The sequence below is a fragment of the Chaetura pelagica genome, unplaced genomic scaffold, assembly GCF_000747805.2.
Source record: "Chaetura pelagica isolate M959 unplaced genomic scaffold, ChaPel_1.0 scaffold26, whole genome shotgun sequence".
Taxonomy (NCBI): Eukaryota; Metazoa; Chordata; class Aves; order Apodiformes; family Apodidae; genus Chaetura; species Chaetura pelagica.
Window position 1 is genome coordinate 1,255,356 of NW_009953793.1, and position 21,967 is coordinate 1,277,322.

General features: G+C 38.8%; 1 protein-coding gene across 1 annotated transcript in view; it reads right to left on the bottom strand.

Annotated features, from left to right (window-relative positions):
* BAZ2B (bromodomain adjacent to zinc finger domain, 2B) overlaps window positions 1-19,731 on the bottom strand; it is a 67,377-nt gene extending 47,646 nt beyond the window's left edge. Inside the window, exons 1-5 of the mRNA XM_010001084.1 lie at window positions 19,584-19,731; window positions 14,106-14,294; window positions 12,346-12,539; window positions 4,096-4,305; window positions 3,061-3,459 (exon numbers count right to left, since the gene is read on the bottom strand). Coding sequence (XP_009999386.1) covers window positions 3,061-3,459; window positions 4,096-4,305; window positions 12,346-12,539; window positions 14,106-14,294; window positions 19,584-19,731 — 1,140 coding nt within the window. The remainder of the gene's footprint in view (window positions 1-3,060; window positions 3,460-4,095; window positions 4,306-12,345; window positions 12,540-14,105; window positions 14,295-19,583) is intronic.
* Window positions 19,732-21,967: the final 2,236 nt, after the last annotated feature.

Genomic DNA, 21,967 nt, shown 5'->3' on the forward strand with positions numbered 1-21,967 from the left:
TGAATTCTTAAATACCTGCTAAGCTATTTATAGTAGTTTAAAAGTAGGTGCTAGCTTCAACAGAAGAGATGAGTTTTTACAAGTTATGTAAATCGAGTAGGAAGAGACAAACTGAACTCAAGATGAAGCAGATCTAAATGATGTAGGGAAGCTTTCTCACTTGCTACATCAGTCTAGACAGTGATTTTCATAACAATACTAATCATCTTGGAAAAAGACATTTTTTAAATGACACAACTGTTATGTACTGGCTTAGGAAAGCCCCATGATCTCATGAGCCAATGTAGAACTAGCTTCAGTAACTTGTTCATTTGAAAGCATAAGCTAAATAAAACACTAATGGCTATAATACTAGCAGAAAACTATGAGAAGGCTTGTGGCATAAAAAAATTTATAAAAAAAACACAAAACACGGAAAAAAGGTATTACTCAGAAGTACTGTGGTATGCTAGATTTAGCTCTGAAAAAGTAAGCAAAACTTAATCAGTCGTGGCCCAGAAAAGCCCAAACTGTCTTTAATCTCTAGACTCTTCCAAGGAAAAAGAAAATGCATCGTCTTTGATGGCACATTTTAAACTAATTTTTACATAATAAGTCAAATACAATGCATCCTTGAAGTTACTAACACTGAAACCTCAATATGAAATTGTGAAAACCTATAAAATAAATATGCACACAGCACATTTCCAGTAAAAGTTTTAAGGAAATCAAACCACTATGTGGGTGATGCATCCTCAGCTAAAGAGTCACAATCTAAATTTGAGAGCAGAAGCCACTTCCAATGGCACAGATGTATGTTTTCATAATTATAATTTATTTAACTATTCCACATAAACGACCAGCTTATTTGAACTTTACCAAGTGACTAGGAGTTGAAAAGAAATATCGTGTTTCTCTTCTGTCCTAGGAATAAAAACTATGTGATAAAAATATTTTCCAGTCCTCACTAAGGACTGTGTGTTACCTGTGAATCAGTTTACTTACTACTTAGCCTAAAACAAAATTTGTTTTTAGCAAGGAAATTTGCCTTGGTAAATGTACTTCACATATTTCTAAATATTTCTATTCTCTTCCAATCCCCATTAAATCTAACTAAAGAGAAATTATGAAAATTCATCATTATTAACAAAAATAACTGAGAAGCTACAAATAATTTCTATAAGTTACAGAATTTGAGCCCTGATCAGCAAAAAGGAACATCAAATTTACTTCAACAGCCACACTGAGTTTTAACAGCAATCAATGCATGAGTATTATTCTGTCTTCTAAGAGCAAAGAAAATCCAAGATTAAATTGAACATTTTTTTAAAAAAAGCTTTCAGCTACTTTGTTTTAAATCACTATTAAAATAGGTAATTTAATTGCTCTGACTTCAAACTATTCAACTTGAAACAAAGCGCAGACCTGCTTACATACCAGACACACACAGTATTAAATCAGAGCTCTGACTGTACTAAGGAGAAGCACAGGCACATATCTGAGGCCACACAATTTACCCACGAGTTCTTTTCTTATTTTGATACTGATTTTAGCTGCTCATGTTCCTCAGGAGAAGCATCACAAACACCTTTGCTTTCTTTCTGCACAGCAGTCCCACCAGCACCCCGACTGCAGAGCTGTCAAGTTCCACTATGTGACAAGCACAAAATCACAGAACCATTTTGGTTGGCAAAGACCTTTGAGATCATCCAGTCCAACCATTCCCCCAGCCCTGCCAAGGCCACCACCATCCCATGTCCCCCAGAACCACATCTACATGGCTTTGAAATCCCTCCAGGGATGGGGACTCCACCACTGCCCTGAGCCACCTGTGCCTGACAACCCTTTGGGGAAGAAACTGTTCCCAAGATCCGATCTAAACCTCCCCTGGCACAAATTGAGACCATTTCCTCTTGTCCTGCTGCTTTTTACTTGGGAGAAGAGACTGACCCGCCCTGGCTCCAACCTCCTCTCAGGTAGTTGCAGAGAGTGAGGAGGCCTCCCCTCAACCTCCTTGTCTCCAGGCTGAACACACCCAGCTCCCTCAGATGCTCCTTGTATGTCTTGTCTCCAGACCCTTCTCCACCTTGGTTGCTCTCCTCTGGACATGCTCCAGCCCCTCAGTGTCCTTCTTGTGGTGAGGGGCCCAGAACTGCACCCAGTGCTTGAGGTGCAGTCTCATCAGTGCAGGGTGACAATCCCTGCCCTGGTCCTGTTGGCCACACTACTCCCAATACAAGCCAGGATGCTGGTGGCCTTGGCCCATGGATCCAGCCTGTCCAGGTCCCTCTGCAGAGCCTTCCTACCATTGACCAGATCAACACTCCCACCCAACTTGGTGTTGTCTGCAAACTCACTGAGGGTGCACTGGATCCCCTCACCCAGATCATTCATAAAGGTATTGAAGAAGACTGGCCCAAAACCGGGCCCTGAGGGAGACCAATGGTGACCAGTCAGCAGGTGGATTTAACTCCATTCATCAGAGCCCTTTGCGCCAGGCCATTCAGCCAGCTTTTCACCCAGTGAAGTGTAACTTGTCCAAGCCATGAGCAGCCAGTTTCTCCAGGAGGATGCTGTGGGAAACTGTGTTGAAGGCTTTACTGAAGTCTAGCAGACAACATTCACAGCATGAAACTCAAGTCTGGCATTATGTTACAGTAATTATCTATGGGATGGCATCATGTAGACACTGGGGCGTGCACAGATGCACATGCACCACCCACTAGATGGCTTTTCTCCCATATAAAGTTATGAAAGAGTTTAAGGCACTTGCAAAATGCATAGTAAATAATCTCCAAAATTAAAGCATAATTTGCTGCTCTTTAAAAAAAATACCAAACAAAACAAGCCCAACCAGCAGTCAGCACAGTTCATAACATATATTACGCATATAATTTTCTTAATTTACATCAATCAGAAATCTGCAGTAACTCTGAAAACATGTCAAAAACATAACATGAAAATAAATATAACTTTAAAACACTATATTTTAAAGTGCTAGAGAGCTCTTTTGTAGTTGCATCTTGTTAAGCAAGCAACATAGGTCACAAAGGACCAATAAAGCAGTGATTTTTCACTCACCCGTTTTGATCTTACATCGCTGGTCAGAGAGATAGACTCTTCAGAGGTATTTTTATTCCCTGCTTTGAGTAGATCAGGGGAAGGAACTATGAGTTTTAAATAGGTTTCCTTTTTGGCTTGGTGTACCAAAGACAAAGGTTTCACATTGGGAACCAATCCCGTAGACTGTATCACACTTGTGTGTTTGTTCACAGATTCCTCCTTTGCCTGAGAGCTTTGGAAAATAAACGGAAGCTGCTGTGACAAAACCTGAGGCTGCTTCTGCTGGGACTGGAATGATGAGTGAGTCTGGGAATCAGACACAAGAGGTATCTGCTGGTGTGTTCTTTTTTCTTGGGACTTTTCATGTGGTTTTTGTCCATCAGTTTTCATATCTGTTAGGCCACTATGCACTAGCACCTGCAAAATATGTATTTTTGGACTGTATTAGATCAGTTAAAGATCATTAAAAAAACATTACATGATCAATCCCCATGAAACAATTAGACTATTATTGGCAAAGGGTGCACAATAGTAATTTTTAAATCAATCTTGTTCTATATTTATTGTTTAGGCATTTCAGCAACTGAAGACAACACTTAGCAGGCAAGGAATACTACAACCACAGTTGTTTGCAAAGGTATTTTCAACTGTAAACCTAATGGGATAACCAAGATTTCAATCTTGTTCTTCTTGCAGCTAACAGGAAAAGCAACCACTCCACTAGGAAAAAAATTACTGCCAAATCAATATCCATAGAAATATATGTTTAAATACACCACCAGACACACAGCACTTAATTTCTTTATCTTTTCTACTTGACAAGAAAAATAACAGTCTACCAAGTATGAAACTCCTAGCACATACAGAACAACAAAACGCACAAAGGAAGCAAAAAAAATCCCCAGAAAAACCTGAAGCCAAACCAAAAAATGTGTCCTTAGCACTCAAGATTGTGTAGTTAAATAATTGCTTCACTGGTACAAATGTGACCAGGTCAATTTTTCACAAAGAGCTTCTAGTGACCAGGCTGTGAGCAGCAGTGAGGTGTCATACCTTGTTCTTGTTTTTATGATGTGCTTCGTTTTCAGAATCAGATTCATCATCTTCACTCTCTTCAGCACTCTGGTCCTCCTCCTCCTCCTCTTCATCCTCCTCTAGATCATCAGAGTCACTACTACTTATGCCTTCACTTGAGGTGTCTGACGAGGAGCCCGAATCACTGTCACTGTTACTAGAGCTTTCCACCGCTTTTTTTCTGGGCTTCTACCAGGAAGATGAATGCTTTATTAATCGTTCAGCTTTCGTCTCTTATATCATACTATTATTATGCATGATCTTTAAGAAAAACAGTAATATTTGTAGTAAAGTGATCTACAATCCTTGAACACAAGTGCCTGTCTTTGCAGAAGAGTAAAGAGAAAGAAGTGTTTCACAAGATGAGGAAAATAACAATATGGCCACAAGTTCTGCTGAAGTATTTTTCTGACCACACACAATGGCAGAAGAGTTGGCATCACTACATCTCAAAGCAATATATCAAACTTAGGCCTAGAAAACAAACCAGCCTGGAATTCAGGTCTAGAAAGCCTCCACTGAACGTACTGGTTCCCAAAAAATTTTAAACCAAAAGCTTTACTGCAAACTAAGAACAATGTATACTACATTTATCAATAGTGGCATATTCACTTAAACACATTATTTAACTTAAAAATTCATAATACATGCTGATAAGAAATATAAGGTTTGGAGGACTGAAAAGAATACGCTCATCAAATTGCTTTTGGGATTCACTTATGAAAAATGGACCAAAATCTGCTGAAACACTTTGGCAACTATATTGCATTTAAATTCTTGGAAAGAACAAACCTGCAGACCAGAACAGGAAAGTAAAAGTAGCAAAACACAAGAATGCAGAAAAAGGTGTAAACAACACAGGAACTCCAAAACGTGTATCTGCTCTTGCAGTGTGAAAACTGCAAAAGCTGGGTTAAGTACAACAAACGTGTGTCTTGTACAAGCACATCTGAAGGGGGTACATGTGGACTCTGGTGTCATGAGGGCAGCTACATGAGAGACATGAAAGTATGAACAGCTGCATTAAAGTGCATTTAATCATTAAAGAGGATTCATAGAACAATGCTGGAAGGCAAAGAAATGTGAAACAAGATTAGAGATGTCAGGCAGCAGCAGCAAAGTGTTACGCAGCCTCTAACAAGGGCACGTGGAGTCACTGACAGAACTGTTAAGTTTAGAATCAGTCAAAAGGTGGTTTGGGGGACAGCAAAAGCAACGTGACCAGGGGACAAAAAAGTTGCAGCAACTCTAGGTAACAAAGTAGACAGGTGCAGCAGAGAAACAGTGCTTTTAAAATATATACTTTCTTAATAAAACCTTCCTCAAAAGTTTACTTTTCAAATCTCTTCTTTCATGGTAGGTGTATTACAAAACAAGAAGCTAAAAAGAAAGATCCTTTCTTCTAAATAAATAAATTTTATGTCGAAGATCTTTGTCCTATGAAGAAGAAATGTACTTAAATTAGTGGTAGAACACAACAAACATCATTATACTTGGGTGCACTCCTTTTGGCTGGGATAGAGTGGGTGTTTTTTCACAGTGGCTCCCGTGGTGCAGTTGCTGGGTGTGTGACCAAGCAGGGCTGGTGGCACATGTTGGTCACAGCCTCCAGGCCTTGGCTGCCCCACCAGCGAGGTGGTGCCACGACAGCTGAGCCCAGGACCAAAGGGTTGTCCCACACCACATGGCATTGTGCTCAGCAAAGGAGCTGGGTGAGAGGAGGAGGAAGGGGGGGACGTGCAGAGTTGAGGCCTTTGCCTTCTCCAGCCACCACTGCACATGGGGGAGCCCTGCTTTCCCAGACATGGCAGAACACCTGCCTGCTGAGGGGCAGCACTGGGCTGATTCCCTGTTTTGCTCTGCCTGGGCGTGCAGCTTTTGTTTTCTCTGTTCAACTGCCTTTATCTTAACCCAGGAGTACTTGCACTTTTGCCCTTTGATTCACCCCCCATCCCATGGCAGGGAGTGGGCGAGCAGCTGCATGGGGCTGAGCTGCCCCATCACAGAGAAACTACAATAATTTTTAATTTACTGCAAATCCAAAGCTTTCCCTGAGCTAGCTACAAGTTTAAATACGCAATTTTCAGTATACATGGTTTTGCACATAGAAACATCTAGGTTCAAATTATTTTAGTTCCACAGAAAGCCTTAAAAATGTGAAATGAATGAAAACAGAACATATTGTGCCATGGAGCCCTGAGAAGGCCCACCCTATGCATGCCTTATGTTTTTCATCTCAATATCCAAATATACACAAGAATGTCAGATTTCATTCTGAAAAACAAGAACTAAGCTCTTGCCCATCACAACTGTGAAGAAGCACATAATGAAAAAATGCAACTTCTACAGTGAGGCCTTTATCTCAAGCCTCAGGTTTCACACCCTTTGGTTCTCCTCTCCATCCCACTGTGGAATGTGTGAGCAGCTGTGTGGAGCTGAGCTGCCCACCAGGCATAAAGGACAACAATGGGATTCAAGTTACTTTGTGAAATAGCCATGAAACATGGAAGCTGTAGATGGACTAAGTCTCATCTGTCAGTTGGCTGGTATCTGTATCTTTTTTTCAAACTAGGTTCTCTTTACCCATTCCTGTAACAAAGACAGCAGTGCTTCATATCATCATGCCCTCTGCATATTGTCACTGTTGGGAAGCTTAAGAATTGAAGTGTACTTATTTGGTTTTGCTGTTTCACTGCTCAATTCAGAAAGGTGTCAGTTGATACTTCAGGAGTGACAACGACCTAAATGTATGCAGACACTTATAATTAAATAACTCTAAATCTAAATAACTGCTCCAGTCTGTGGTAGGTCTTATATGTTTTATTGCTAGTGTCCTTTACATCGTATTTGTATCTTCCTGTCTAATATTTGGCACAGATGCAGAACTCTTCTTCATGAAGGTTACGATCATAAAACGAAGGACACAACTGTGATCTGAGGCAGTAAAAGTAGCAGTGCCTCCTGGAATCACATCTCCAGGATTCTATTCCAGTTTTTCCCCTTCATGGTTATTTATCTCTGTATGTGGAAAGGGAAATACTCAAACCACTGCAGTAACACTAAAATGAGAAATACCCAGTTTATTTGTGATGCTGATGAAATACATAACATCAGCTTCTTAAAAGATGCGTCTAACAGCCTTGAAAAAGAACAGTATGAGAATGGGCTTACTTAGCTGATAGTGTTTTCTTCCACTCATCAGTTTAAAACTCCTGCTATCCATCTACCTTTACAAAACATATTAGCTGCTGTATCTTACAAATCCATCTTTTCATACTGCAGACAGGAGCATAAGAAAACCACCACAACAATAAGGGAGTCAGGAATGCATTTGTAGCAAAAGGAGGCAGCAAGTGCCCAGCAATATCCAGTATGTACATCAAGAGTCACAAAGAACTATTTCCAGAAAGAAAAGGGACACTAATTTAAACTTAAAATTTAGTATAAATTGTAAGCAATCAAATGCTTCTAAACAAATCAGGCATTTAACTACATTGCAATACAAAACCACTTCCCGGGTAGTTTTTACTTCATAAACAGAGAGAATCTTTTGACACAGATAAAACCTACACAAAGCAGCTGAACTAGTAGGATTCTACAAGAGGGAATGGCCAATCAGTAGCTTAGAGAAAATATAATTATAGGGAAAAATTAAACTCATGCATTTAGTGGATGTAAAAGGATTAATAACCTTGATGGAAAAGTTTCTATCAAATCCTGCATGAAAGGTAAAGAAGCTGGAGGGGAGGAAGCCAGTGAATTACACAGAGAAGAAATAATTCATACTAAATCAAATAATGTAAGGCAGAAGGAGAATGAGATAACTGCAAAGAAAAATCTCTCTGTAAATACATTTAGAATAGAAAAAAATACTTTAAAATCTAAAAGCTTGCTGACACAAAATACTCTGGAAAGAGAAGAAAAAGTACAGACCAAAATGTAAGTACTGTTTTACTTCATCTGAAATACATAAAGACAAAAAGAGAGCATTAGACTTCCGAAGATACATGTAAGACCAGACAGACATTCATGGAATATAAAAAAAATATTATTTAGAAAAAGATAATACAAGACTCTTCATGAAATACAGCCAAAAAAATTATTATTAAGTTATATTAAAAGAGAAAACTTCACTTCCAGATAGCTCCTCTATTGGCAACAATATAGTCATAAAAGTTGAAGCAAGAGTGGGTTCAATTAAAATAAATTTCATATTTGATTTCGCTTCACTGGCTTTAGCAAATCTGCTGGATGGTTATGCTAATTGAAAATGCTTATTGTTCAGAAAGCAATAATCCAGACTGAGCAAGTGTACCAAGAAAAACAGCCCGACCTTAATGACCCAATGCGACAGTCCCATAAAAACATTAATAGTGATAGTTTAAAAAGAATTTACTCATACATTTCTTTGGTGAGTCAGAAGCAGCACATTCCAATGAATTATTATTTACAAAGTGTATCTGCTTATTCTGTGTCACCTTGGTCACAAACAGGCCAGGCTTACAAGAAGACAACTAAAGCATGCCAAGTTATCAAGACAGTGACCAACACAGCCAAGTAAAAGTAACAGTTACCAGATTTTTCTACGGAAGAAGTAAGTCATGGGTAGTATATCCCATCACCATGATGACATCTGTCTTCAATACATCATCCTTCTGCTCAACAGACAGAACATGATACACCACAAATACATAGGGATAAGGGAGGATTTGGCACAATTTGAAACTCACACTTCAGACAGATTGAGGTTTATTGTTACCTGATATGAACAGTTCTCTGAATTATCAAATAAACACCCTAGACAAAAGGAACTGGATGAGAACTTCTAGTAACTACAGATTTCTAAGATCAGATGCTTCTATTAACTCAGAAATTGTTTTTCACACACTACAGACAAAAAAAGTAATTCCACAATACAAGTTACCATCAGACTGCCCTGAGATGGCAGGAGAACAGAACTAGAATTCAACCAGGAAGAAAATATCACAAAAAAAGAAACTTCATATTTTCAACAGCTATAAGAACAGCTTGGTATCATCTTTGGCTTTCCTTTATTTTTTTTTTACTTAAGGACCAATCTCAAAAGCAAATAAAACTAAGGAGATGGTTGAAGAAACCAGCAGATTCAACAAAAAAAGGACCATTTAGAGAAATATAACTAAAACTTTTTAAAATAAACTGTGCTCTTTAGAAAAATTGGCAAGTGCTACATTTTGAAATTAAAATCATAACATCACTTGTACAAAGCCCAGCACAAAATACTCCACCTGACTACTGCCTCTGGCTCCATTTCCAGTTATGGCTTTCTTCTAACATACCGAAAATCAATACTGATTTTTATTTTTATTATTTTTAAAACAAATCTCTTTATCTTTTCCCCATGTTGGTGTCCTCATTTAGGCAGCTCTATTATATTTTGATTTGAAAGCTTTTTCAAATAATTACATTAAAAAATACTAATTACCTCAAAAAGTTCCAGAGGAAAAGAAGAATAAGGCTTAGAGGAGTGTCTAGAATGTCAGTATATCAAGTAAGACCAGGAACAAGAAACTCAGCAGAAGCTGTGTGAACAAACTCACTTCAGCATTAGAAAAATTACTACAAAAACTTCACAAGCAAAACTGCTGACAACCTGAAAATTCATCAAATCACAGAATGCCAGGGTGGAAGGGACCTCAAGGATTATCTGCTCCAACCTTTCCAGGTACTACTCTAGTTGGTATGAGATGGCTCAGAACCCTGTCAAGCTGAGACTTAAAACTGTCCAGTGTGGGGGGATCTAGCACTTCCCTTGGGAGACACTATTCCAATATTTGACTGTTCTCATGGTGAAAAATTTACCTTGTGTCCAATCAGAATCTCCCCAGGAGAACTTGTGCCCATTGCCCCATGTCTTTTCCATGTGACTCCTTGATATACGGAGTCTCCATCTTCTTTGTAGCCACCCTGTAGGCCCTGGAACATGGCAAGAAGGTCTCCCCCAAGCCTTCTCTTCTGCAGGCTGAACAAACCCAGTTCTCTCCATCTTTCCTCATATGTCAGGCTTCCCAGTCCTTTGATCTTATTTGTGCCTCTTCTCTGCACCTTCTACAGCCTATGCACACCTTTTTTGTACAGGAGGATGAGAACTGAACAGTGTTCCAGGTCTGGTCTGACAAGCCCCAAGTGCAGTGGGATGATGACTTCTTGACCTTTGCTACTGACACCCTTGTAGATGCAACCCAGCATCCTGGTGGCTTTCTTTGCCACTGCAGCACACTTCATTCATACTGGGCTTGTCCACCAGGATCTCCAGGTCCCTTTCCACAGAACTACTCTCCAGCCAGGTGGACCCCAGTCTGAGTGCACTACTGGATTATGTTTTCCCAGGTGCAAGATCTTACACTCTTCCCCACTAAACTTCATAAGGTTCTTGTCAGCCCACTCTTCCAACCTGTCCAGGTCTTCCTAGAGGTTGGCCCTCCCTTCCAGAGAGTTTACTTCCACACTCAACTTCTTGTCATCTGTAAACTTCAGAGTGCACTTGATCCCAACATCCAGAACACTTATGAAGATATTAAACAGCTCAGGCCCAGTATTGATCCCTGTGGGACCCTCTTTGTGCCCAGATGCCAGTTTGAAAAAGACCCATTTACCACCGCCTCTGATGGAGGGTACATTGTGCTGAGGGCACACTGTGCTAAGGGTACACTGAAAGAACACCTTGCTTTACAGCAGCTTAGTATTTAGCAAACCGAACCTGGAATTTGAAATCAGCACCCACATCAAAAGAAAACAGATACAGAACTTACACTTTAAGACACATGGCAATATGAAGGAACAGATAACAATGCTAACAAACATCTTAACATTTCAAGAAAAATAAAAAAGACAAAAAGAGGTGAAGTCTCAGCTCATCTACTGATGATATACTTTTGGGAAAATATTTGGAGATACTGAAGAGGATGCTGATAGATAGATAGACAGACAGACAGATAGCTAGCTGCATGTGTCTCCAGAAATGCAGAGACATTATCTGGAAAAAAGCTTTACCTCTGCATTAGAGAAATGAAGCTGACATTTTGCCCACCGATAGCCAGGATAAAAGCACCACTTCAGAAAGGAAGGACCATTTCTAGCATTTAACCCTGAAGAAGTCAAAGATTTCCCTAATACGTACAACTACCTTAATACCTTCAAAAGTTTTTGATTGTTGAGGATATGAAAAATGTTTTGAGGTAACATGTTCTTCAATATGCTAATTTCCTTGTTATCAAAGACCACATCACTACACAAACAGAATTAACCATTTTAGTGGTACCAGCTGTTTTAATGCAGATACAAGCAAACAGCAGCTGTCCTCTGAAGATGCCAACTTCTCACCAAAGAACACTCCGATTTGGGAGCTTGAATGTCTTGCAGTAACAGAAAGAAAATAAGCAACAGGCCAGCCCACGTCACTCACACAAGAAATATAAAAACGAGTATCAAGAAATACAAGTATTTTAGCCTAGATGTATTTTAGCCTAGGAGGGAGTGAGTCCCCTCACTTCTCTTCTGACAATAATTTATTTCCCAGTATCCCATTCCCTGTGTTTAGACTAAGTAGTCTTGATTCCAAGAGTAGCAAAGCTGTTTAGGAGTGACTGGGTCAGTATAGCAGGCGCTTTACTAACTCCCTAAGACCAGTCATGTCTTCCAGATTATATAAATTCTTTTGCTGAATGACAGCCATTAATAATGCTTCTTTCCTCTGATAAATAGGAAATTACACCCAGAAAAGCATTTTTCTTTCAATGTCTAAAAATTTCATTTTGCTTCTGAAATTTCTTTACTTTAGTTTACACAAAGGCATAATTAAAGAGATATCATTATTATAGATTGTAATTTAAAATTATAGTAAAGTTTTTATACTGTAATATAGTATCAAATATTTGTGTTAAAATAATGCACTTTATTTCTATAATTCTATAAATTAAATACAAATGTTATAATATACAGCCATTAACTAGCAGAATTAGTGTTAATGGTAGCTCTTGGTTCATAAAAATGTCAACAAGCAAATAAACAGAAAACAACTCTACAGAAAAAAACCCACAAGGCTATAGATCTTGCTCTAATAAGTAAAACAAACTCAAAACAATTTGAACTGGGAGAGGAAACTCAAAAATGCTGCTGTGTGCACAATAAGAACACTTACCATGCTAATTTTTTGTCTGAATCTCACTTTTTTTTTTTTTCTGTATTTACCTTATCTTTGATTTTGTCAGCTCTGGTCTCCAAAAGCTGAGCTTTGCTTTGCTCCTGACTGTATTTGCAGCCTCCTGCTCCTGAGGTTATAGCTTTCACTTGTCCTGCAGATGTTGCAATGGTGGTGGGCAGTACAGATGTGCTGATACCAGACACCGCAGTGGTATTGTTTCCATTCAGTGATCCATTCACACCTTAAGATGACAGACAATGTGACACTTAAAAAAAACCCGGAAGTAGCAAGTGCTTGTTGTGAGATGTTCCAGACATGCTAACCTAGCCTCCCTAAACATGTCACAGGATACTAGCCTACTCACAGTTTACTCTCAACTAAAAATTTGCCATCCAAGAGTCACTCTTGATTTGTTCGTGGAGTTCTTTGAATTAAAATATGCATAGAACTTATGAATTAAAGGAAAAACACATTTAACACTGTAAGGAGAGGAAAAAACAACACAAAACAAAGCAGAAGTAAGTAAAAAATATGAAATTGTCCATTTTTAATCACAAGCTGTCCTTGAGTTTAGTCAAGGACACAAAAATAAGATTTTTAAGATGACACAAAAATATACATTCCAGTAAGTATCTCACAGAATAATTTGTTTACAATTTTGAAGTTATCAATCAGCTGCAAAGAAAACCACATAAAGCCCAAGATATTTTATGAGTTTTGCAATGTGTAGAACAAGGTGGTCCAAGCTGTGGGAATGCTGTTTGAAGGAGCATCCACATTCAAGCTTTTTTACTCATCTGTCAAGAAGACTCTAGTTTTCTACAAAAATATCCCTAACTGCACAAACTTGCTGCTCTGCCATCCCAGGACTATTATCAATCAGACTGATTCCAAAACACACATCGGGTCCTAAAACCCACCAAAACCAAAACAAACAAACAAGAAGAAGCAGCAGCTTTACACATCACAGAATCACAGAACAGACGATCCTGAGCTGCAAGGGTTCCACAGCAATCAGGAAGTCCAACTCCTGGCTCCACATAGGACAACTCAGATCAGGTTTAGATTTTTAGACCATTGTACAAATGCTTCTTGAACACTGACAGGCTTGAGGTTGAAACCCCTGATGAACCCTCTCAATGAACAACACTTCCTAATACCCAAGGTGAACTCCCCTTGATGCAACTTCAAGCCATTGCCTTTTGTCCCATCACCAGACACCAGAGAAAAGAGACCAGCCCCTTCCCCCTCCCCAGGAAGCCACAGACAGCAACAAAGTCACCTCTCAACCCCTCTCCTCTATGCTGAGCAAACATGGTATCAAACACTAAACAAGTGTATCTCACACCCTCAACAGGCATGCAACACAACTACATAAAACACTGGCTGAAGTGCAAGTTCTTATGCCCCTGGGCTGTTTTCATGGAGATCCTGTAGCCCTGGCCATCCCTCCCTCCATGACCCACAACAACCACCCACCTGATGCCTGCACTTCTTACACACAGAGGAACAGCATTCACTAGAGAAGCACAAGGCCTCCTAAATCAAACTACTGGCTTTAAAGGAAAACTTTTCCCCAACTACTTGGTCCCACAAAAACTACCTAAGGAAAGAGGGGAAAAATATAAGTAGAAAGAATATTTCATTATTGGAAACCCACACGCATCTCATGCTTAGCTAATAGTATCAGTTCTTACAGACCTGTGTAGGACTGGGAAGAGTGCCGACAGACACAGCTCAAACTCCACATCTTTCTGTATGTGCCCAAGTTCAAAGTAATAACTCCCTCTACAACTTCAGCCATTACCTTTTTCTGTACTGCTCCGACTATTTTTTCCTGTAGCTCTTGAGTGGAACGGAGCAGAATCATGATTCTGTGCAGGAGGTGCAAACAGTGGTGGAATTCCCAAGAGCGGCGGGAAAAAAGCTGCCCCTGGACGAGAGTGCGTGTCCGCTGTTCGCCACCATTCTGCACCACAAGCACATGGAAAACAAACTTCAGTTATTCAAATAATGTACTTCAGTATTTCTGTAAGCATGTTGCTGTGCATAATCCAGAGCAGATTTACTAAATCTATAATAGAAAACAACACTTAGGAACTTCTTAAGTGACAGGAATTTCTCACAGCAATTCTGATCTTAAGTAATTAAAGCCTCTCCAGTAAAGATGTCGATGCACTTTCATTTAAATGCCTCCTGAAAATAAATGTTTCATAGAAAGCCTGTGACAGTGACACCTCACAATGCTAGTCTTGTACACAGCCTAAGTTTAAAAACATTGTATTTCATTTCTATGTTTGCTGAACCTGACTGACTTTAACTAGTAAATTATCGCATTAAAAAAAAAACAAGACAAAACTCATTTATTTACTTTCTTCCACAACTGATGTCCACACTCAACTAGTGATATTAAACGTTAGTTACCATCTGCTACACAATCCAATTAGGAAACATCACAATACTTTATTTGTGGTTATTTTCTGAAAAATCAAAACAAAAACAAACAACAAAACACAAACAAAAAACCCACCAACAGTAACACTTGTTTCTTCCTCAGACCACAGCAGTGATACTTAATGATTCTGAAGAGCAGCAATGCATTGCAACTTTGCGTAATACTTTGAAGATAGATCAAGTTAAAATAAACTTCTGAGCTTAATTTATTAACTTTCTTCATCACACAAAAAGAGTGGGTGACTTTATACAATGTTACAATTACAGCCTTTTATTAAAATGTGTGTTACCCAAGCCATTATTTAATGTGCCCAGAAAGAGAAGTTATCAATTTTTAAATATGCATTTAGAAATGTGGAAGAAATAAAACACAAAGGAGAAACGGCAGCAAAGTTTTGTAACAATAAACTGGAACAATGACATTTTTCCTCTTCTCTATTTGAAGAAAAGAAAAACAATCTAGCAATTAATTCCAGTATTTAGTTTATTTTCTATTTTAGCATTTGCACTTCAAGTTACTAACTTACTGTAGACATGCTCTGCAAAGCAGAATTTCTTACTAAACGGCACTCTCAACATTCTTGGCTTACTTCATTAAGCTAAATATTTTTGAACATAGCTTTTGCAATTCCATGAACTGCTACACAGATGAATGATTGAAAGCATCACCCCAAAGGGCAACATACATTTCAACAATGCTTGTCTCTTAGTAACAAGCAATGATAACTGTCAATGTCTTTGTCAATATTAATTTCACAGTGCAATATGAGGTTCCGAAAAGAGCTAAGAAGTGATAAATACTTAAATAATACCTGAAAATACAAAGCATCAATGCACCAACCAGCAGAAATACAAAAATAATGTGGTATTTCTAACAATGCTAAGGGCATTCCAACATACAGAGCAAACCTAGAGAACTGCTTGCGGTGACAAAAGTTACTCTGCATGTTCTTCCTTTCTGTGGTGTCCTCTCTCATTACAGGACTAGGAACATTTGCCTTATATATGTCCCCAGACAACAGTAAGACTTCCAAACTCCTTATGTGCATGATTCCAGACTACCTGCATGCATGGCTTCATAGTAGTGGTAAATGTCCCTCAGTTTAAAAAGCTGGAAAGCATGGAAAAGGCTGGAAATAATTTCTAAACACAGAAGTAACAATCATCCTCTCTTAAAAAGGTTAAAAAAACCAACAACCCTCATCTGAATAGAGAAATGTCAAATATATTTATTCATTTAAATAAAGAGCAACACACAGACTCATTACAGCACCTAAAAAAAAACCCCTAAAGCCCAGCATTTTAATAAACTCTGAATATGCTCTCACAGAAGCAAGCAGACAGGCAACAAACAGAAAAGCAATGGCAAGGACTCCATCTTTAACCTTCCTTCCAAAATAGTAAGTTAAAAGGAGCTAGCCTAGGACTAACTTTCTAAAAACAGGATATTTTCACAAGGGGTTGACAAAACTGCACTCTACTGAGAAATCTGTTGCATAACCTAAGACACAAACACTGCAGATTATTAACTTTGAGGAGTAAGAATATAAGAAATATACACAGAGCACTGACCTACTAAGCCATATTTTTACAAGTCTCCATCACATGGCAACTCTCCATGAGGCTTGCTTTAATACTAGAACTGCTAGGTGCATGATGTGGTTCTAAATTAAATTATTTAGGTGCTCAAATGCAATGTTTCCTTCAGTCTCTAACATCCAAAAAGCAGTGCTCTGAATTTGTTTCTTTTTATGTTGTTTCTACTAAGTCTGTTCCTTAGAAATGAAGGTAAAATTCCATGTCTAAACAATATTCAAAATTGATCACTCATCTGTGTAGTTCTTATAGCAACTATTAGATGAGACAGAATTTTAAAACATGGAAGTGCTTGAGTTATGCCCATTAGTTTCTCCCCACTCCTTTTTCCCTCCACATTTTTTATGTTCTTTAATAACCCTGAAAATAGAAATTTTTAATATATATTTTTTTTAATATCTGGCATATTATTCTAGCATTGCCTGGACTCCAAAGAAATCAGCTTCTGGCCTAAATGGGAAGAAGTATGAAGCAGGAATTCTAAACAATGCTTAAAGAATTGTTGATACTGAAAAGAAACACTGTTTCTTAATGATGCATACAGAAGATACTAACATTAAGATCTACTGACCATCTTTTCATTGATTTTCGAAAAATTGAAGGCTTGTTGATGAACTTCCTTTGTTTGAAAGTTAAAAATAAACAGCCCTTCAGGTCTGGTAATATCAAGACTAGACTGCTGAGCTCTGAACAGTTTCACATGCAGGTATTACTGCCACTCATAAAAACCAAACAGTGAATTACTGTATCATTTACTCAGGTGCGAAAAGGCTGTTGATTCGTATTTCTTCCAAAGTTGCTAACATTCTCATGAGAATGAATTTAAACCCCTTTTCAGACTCAATTTTATTTTCCAGTGCACGTTCTTATTTTCAGCAATAGGGGAATATGAAAGCAAGTGAAGTATCTGTTTACTTGATGGGAATGCTTCAATTATTCAGGAACTAGTGCAGTATTAGCCAATTATACTACCAGTATGTGATATATTCCATAATGGTTTGACAATGTGCTTTTGTCTGTACGACCTGGGAATATGCCAGAATAATTTATTTGTAGTGTAATCTCCCTGGTAAAGCATAAATACTCCCAGTCTTAATCCACCATGCACTGTGGGGACCTGACAGGCTATGCAACGAAGTTTATTGTGGAGACTACTTAACAGACTATTGATTGATGCAAAGAAAATAAATAGATGAATTGGAATAAGAAGAACCTCTCTAATGCGTAGATTAGGATGCCTTTACCTTCTCTTAGTAAGAATAATTGTTCATTCTTAATCTGTTAATTGAACTCACATTTGAAAATGCATTCTCTAGAATCTAATAAAATAATTGAGATTGACAGATACTGTCATTATTTTTTTTAAATATAGCAGAACTGAATAACATCTCAGTTTAGGAACAGGCTGCGATATTAGTCTCCCTCGACTACAGAATATTTTGTAAACTGAAGAAAGTTTTTGACTCCATGAAATTGCCGTTCCAGCCATAGGTCACTCAAGTGAAAATATTTTTTGGCTGGTGGATAAAATAAACACTTCTGTGAAACTTTCCTAGGACAGTGCACACCTTTCCAGAGTGGATGCAACAGTAACCATAGGACACTGTGTCAGGCAGAGAAACGGATATACTCATAAATAAAACCGATGAGACAGTACTTATAGTAAACTGTATTCCAGCTTGTTTTCAGGAATACAAACTGTCCTTGAGAAAACAGATACATTCTTAAAAATCAGATGCAGCCAAGCAAGGGACCTGACCACTAAACAAAACTAAAAGGAAACAACCCATGAAGAGTGGGAATTACTACCAGTCTTTATAACTATTAGCTATAAGACAAAATTAAACTTCAGTAAAATTTGAGAATAAGGTTTTATAAACTATATAAGAAAAGGACTACATGTATTTTCTAATGAGGCAACTGAAAGTTTAGCATCTTTCTACATTAATATGCTTTAATCTTACTATACTTTGATGGACCAAATACATATCCTATATATACACACACAAGGTTAAAGGAGACAAAATTATGTGCTGTAATATCTAGAAAGCAAAGGCATCAAGGAGAGGTAAATGAGTCACATAAATCCCAAGTTTGGAACTGCACATTTATATCTATATATAAATAAACTCCTACTCTATTCTGGGAACCATCACAGAGAACCATTTCAAATGGCATGGTCTAATGAACATTGACACAGAAGTCTTTTGAGGTTGAATTCGTAGTGGGGTATTGAAAAATAGAAAATATAGTTATTCTCTCCAGATAAGTTTCAGTTAGAAACTTTTCCGGCTGATTTTAGAGTGATTAAAAGAAATAGTTGAGACATAACTCTAGGTATGCAGACATTCTGGTTTCTATTTTTCTTCCCTAGGAAGCTGCAAGTGAACAAGTGCAGGTTGCAGCAGGGCACTCATAATCTACTGGTTCCGCAGGATCAGGGGAGTTCTCAGTTTGGACAATACATGTGTGCTCACTCTACTGCGAGAACCAACTTTGTTCTGAAAATAGTGGATTACCATAAACGTAAGCTGAAAAAACATCCTATTTACTGCATACCTTATAAAAATCAGTAGTAGTCAGGTTAACAAAAAGAACGTGTACAATCTGTTCTCCAAAGCAAAGAAAGAAACAGCAGGGAAGTTATTTACCATTTCTTGTTCTGCTGATGAAATGTGCATCATTCAGTCGAAACATGAGTTTCATTCACAACAGTCGGATTCTTCATGAAGAAATCCTCTGTACAAGTTTCTGATTCAAGCCAAGATGTTTCACTCTTGTCAAGACTATCTAAGACTATGGCATTTTTAAATTCACCTTCTCAGTCTCAAGTTCCTTTAGAAGAAACTATTCCTCCAGATCTAAAAAATACAGTAGGGCTTGGGCTTGAATGCTGAGAATAGGATGTATATTCAAAAAGTTTATTATTAGATCTTAACCTGAAAGTGACACAGAGTTTGCTAGATCAATCCTTAACTTGATCCTTGCTTCTGAGGCAGTTTTGCCAACTGAAAATTCCTTTCACATTTGAAAGCTGCAATTTTAAATTAATTTCCTTCCTTCAGTAAATAAGCTCAACCTAAATCTTACTCACATGACATGAGTGTCACTTGGCAAAAAAAACCAAACATTTTTCTTTGATGCATCTGTGCAACCTTATTATATTTGAGCTGTAATAACAAGTGTTGACAAATGCTAAAACCAGGTTGCAATACGTAATGGTGTCATTTTTTACCGGACGTGTTGAGTGTGGAACTCAGAGGTGCAGCTCCAGGACCACCTTTTGGTGCTGCTGAGGCTGCAGACAGGGCCAAAGACGCGGGAGCTGAAGCGGCTGCAGCAGAGGAGACCGATGATGACGTTAACCGCTCTCCAGACTCCATATCTGTAAGAGAGGAGATAAAGGTCTGTCTTCTATGGCAGGAAATTAAACCATCAGGGGACTACAGAAGCGCCTGTGCGGACTATGTCTCGCCATCTGCACTCTACTCAAGTAGCTCCTGTGAGACCTTCACATCAGAGGTACATAACACAAACAGCACTGGTCACCAGAGGAATCCAGCACAACTGCTGCAGAAAAGGAATTAGGTAGTGCTCTTGAGAGCTATGCCACATTTCAGCCTCAGATGGGGACTAACCCCTACATCTTCTACTCAGGAACTCCATGTTGGCTCAAGGCTGGCACCTCCAGCCCTTGCCTGAGCTAGGTCACAGCTCTGCAGCCTGGCCCATGCCCACTTCTCCAGGCTAGACCTCATCTCTCATGTTACAGCTTTCCCAGAGGCCTCCACAAGCTCCTACCTTCTGCTCCCCCAGATCAGACCACAAGATGGACCCTGGCCCCAGGAGATCCCAGTGTTCTGTTCAGACCCTGTGTCCAGGCCCTGTGGGGCTGTGCTCTGCCTGCGCCACCCTGCACTGCCAGCTTGTCCCTCCTCACAGAGCAACTCTGCTCTTGCTGCTCCCCAGCAGACTCCAGCTTTAAGAAACTGTCATGCTTGCCAAGAAGTCTTTATCTGGTCTCTTAATTGAGGGAAAGACCCAGGAATTATGGTGAGATAGTATAAATACAAGAACTCCTGAAGGTGATAAGTTGTTGGGTTTTTTTTTTGGTGGTGGGCTTTTCATATAAAATAAGGCATTTTTATTTGTGCCCTGAATTGCTTAGATCAAAAGTTACCAGACTTACTTCACTGAACAAGCACATGCATTTTCAGAAAACAAAACCAAAAACAACCATCATAGAATTGTTATTAAAAAATACTGCTTAAGGAGAAGTAGTTTCTCAATTACTTCAAAATTGCAGCTGGGCACATGATGTCTAAGCACAGCGGCAACAGAGTCAGAAGACTGTCTGACTCAGTCTGCCAGCACTCAGCCAGGATCTGAGTGTAAGTAAGGTGGGGAAGAAATCTTTCAGAGTCCTGGAAGCACTAAGCAAAGTTAACTCCGAAGAGGGAAACTCCCAAGAAACATGTTCCTGTCCTGGAACCTCTTTTCAGCTCAATAGGCAACACCTTTCTCAGACCCATGGCTGGAAACCAGGGGGCCAAGTCCTGAGCACAGGTCAGACCCGAGCTGTAAAAACCTCACTGCCAGTCTTGGTACAACAGAGTGCCAAGTGCTCAAGAGAGACACCCTCTTCCAAATTGTTTTAATCAATTTAGAAAACTGATGTGCTAAACAGTATTTCTGACCCAAAGTACTGTTACAACAGCAACTTTTAATTTGGAAAGCCAGCACAAATGCTGTTCCCTACTTCTTCAGAAAGACACAGTATCCTTGGTTCATCTCAGGATTAAGAAAGAATCTTTAAAAGCCACAGGAAATGCAAAAGACAGAGAAACACACAAAATACCTGGAAGATACACTGTGCCCATTTTAACTAAATTATTCATTCCTTATAGCCAGTAATTTTTCTGTGTGGTCATTTCTGTGTACCAGCTGAGGTCTCTAGACTTGACCAGCTACCAGAACCACGAGTACCCCCTTCCCACAGCAAAGGTTCTGCTCACGAGGGAACTGCAGCATCTCAGCCAGTGCTACCCACCCCTGACACCCACTGCGGAACAACGCGTCTGCACAGAACAATACTGAAAGACCTACCTGCTTTTCTTCTTTTATTATTTACAGTCACACAGTTTTCATGCATGCACAAGAAAATATTTTTTTCTGCAAACACAGAAAAGTCAACTACCTACACAGATGTGGTACAAAAAAGCATTTACTACCACACCAAATATGACGGCTATGAACTTTTCCTTCAGAACACACAGTAGAAATCACAAAACCTGTTTCCTTTAAAAACTTTACCAATGCAAAAGACTATTAAACATTTTAAATTTTTCATTCATAGGTTCACAGGATAAGTTTAGCTCGAAAGGCACCTTAAAGATCACCTAGTTCCAATCTCTGCTGCTATGGGCAGGACTCCTAAATATGTACTTTTCTCCAACTTAACATTTTCTGTCCAGTTAAAAGAATATCTCAAGTGATTTTTGGTAATCCATTAATATAATTCTGCTAAATTGCTACTCAGTACAAGGAGGCCACTGAAAAATACTGTATATACTGTAGACTTCAAAGGTTACGTCCGTTAAATTTTATAATTATTCCTAA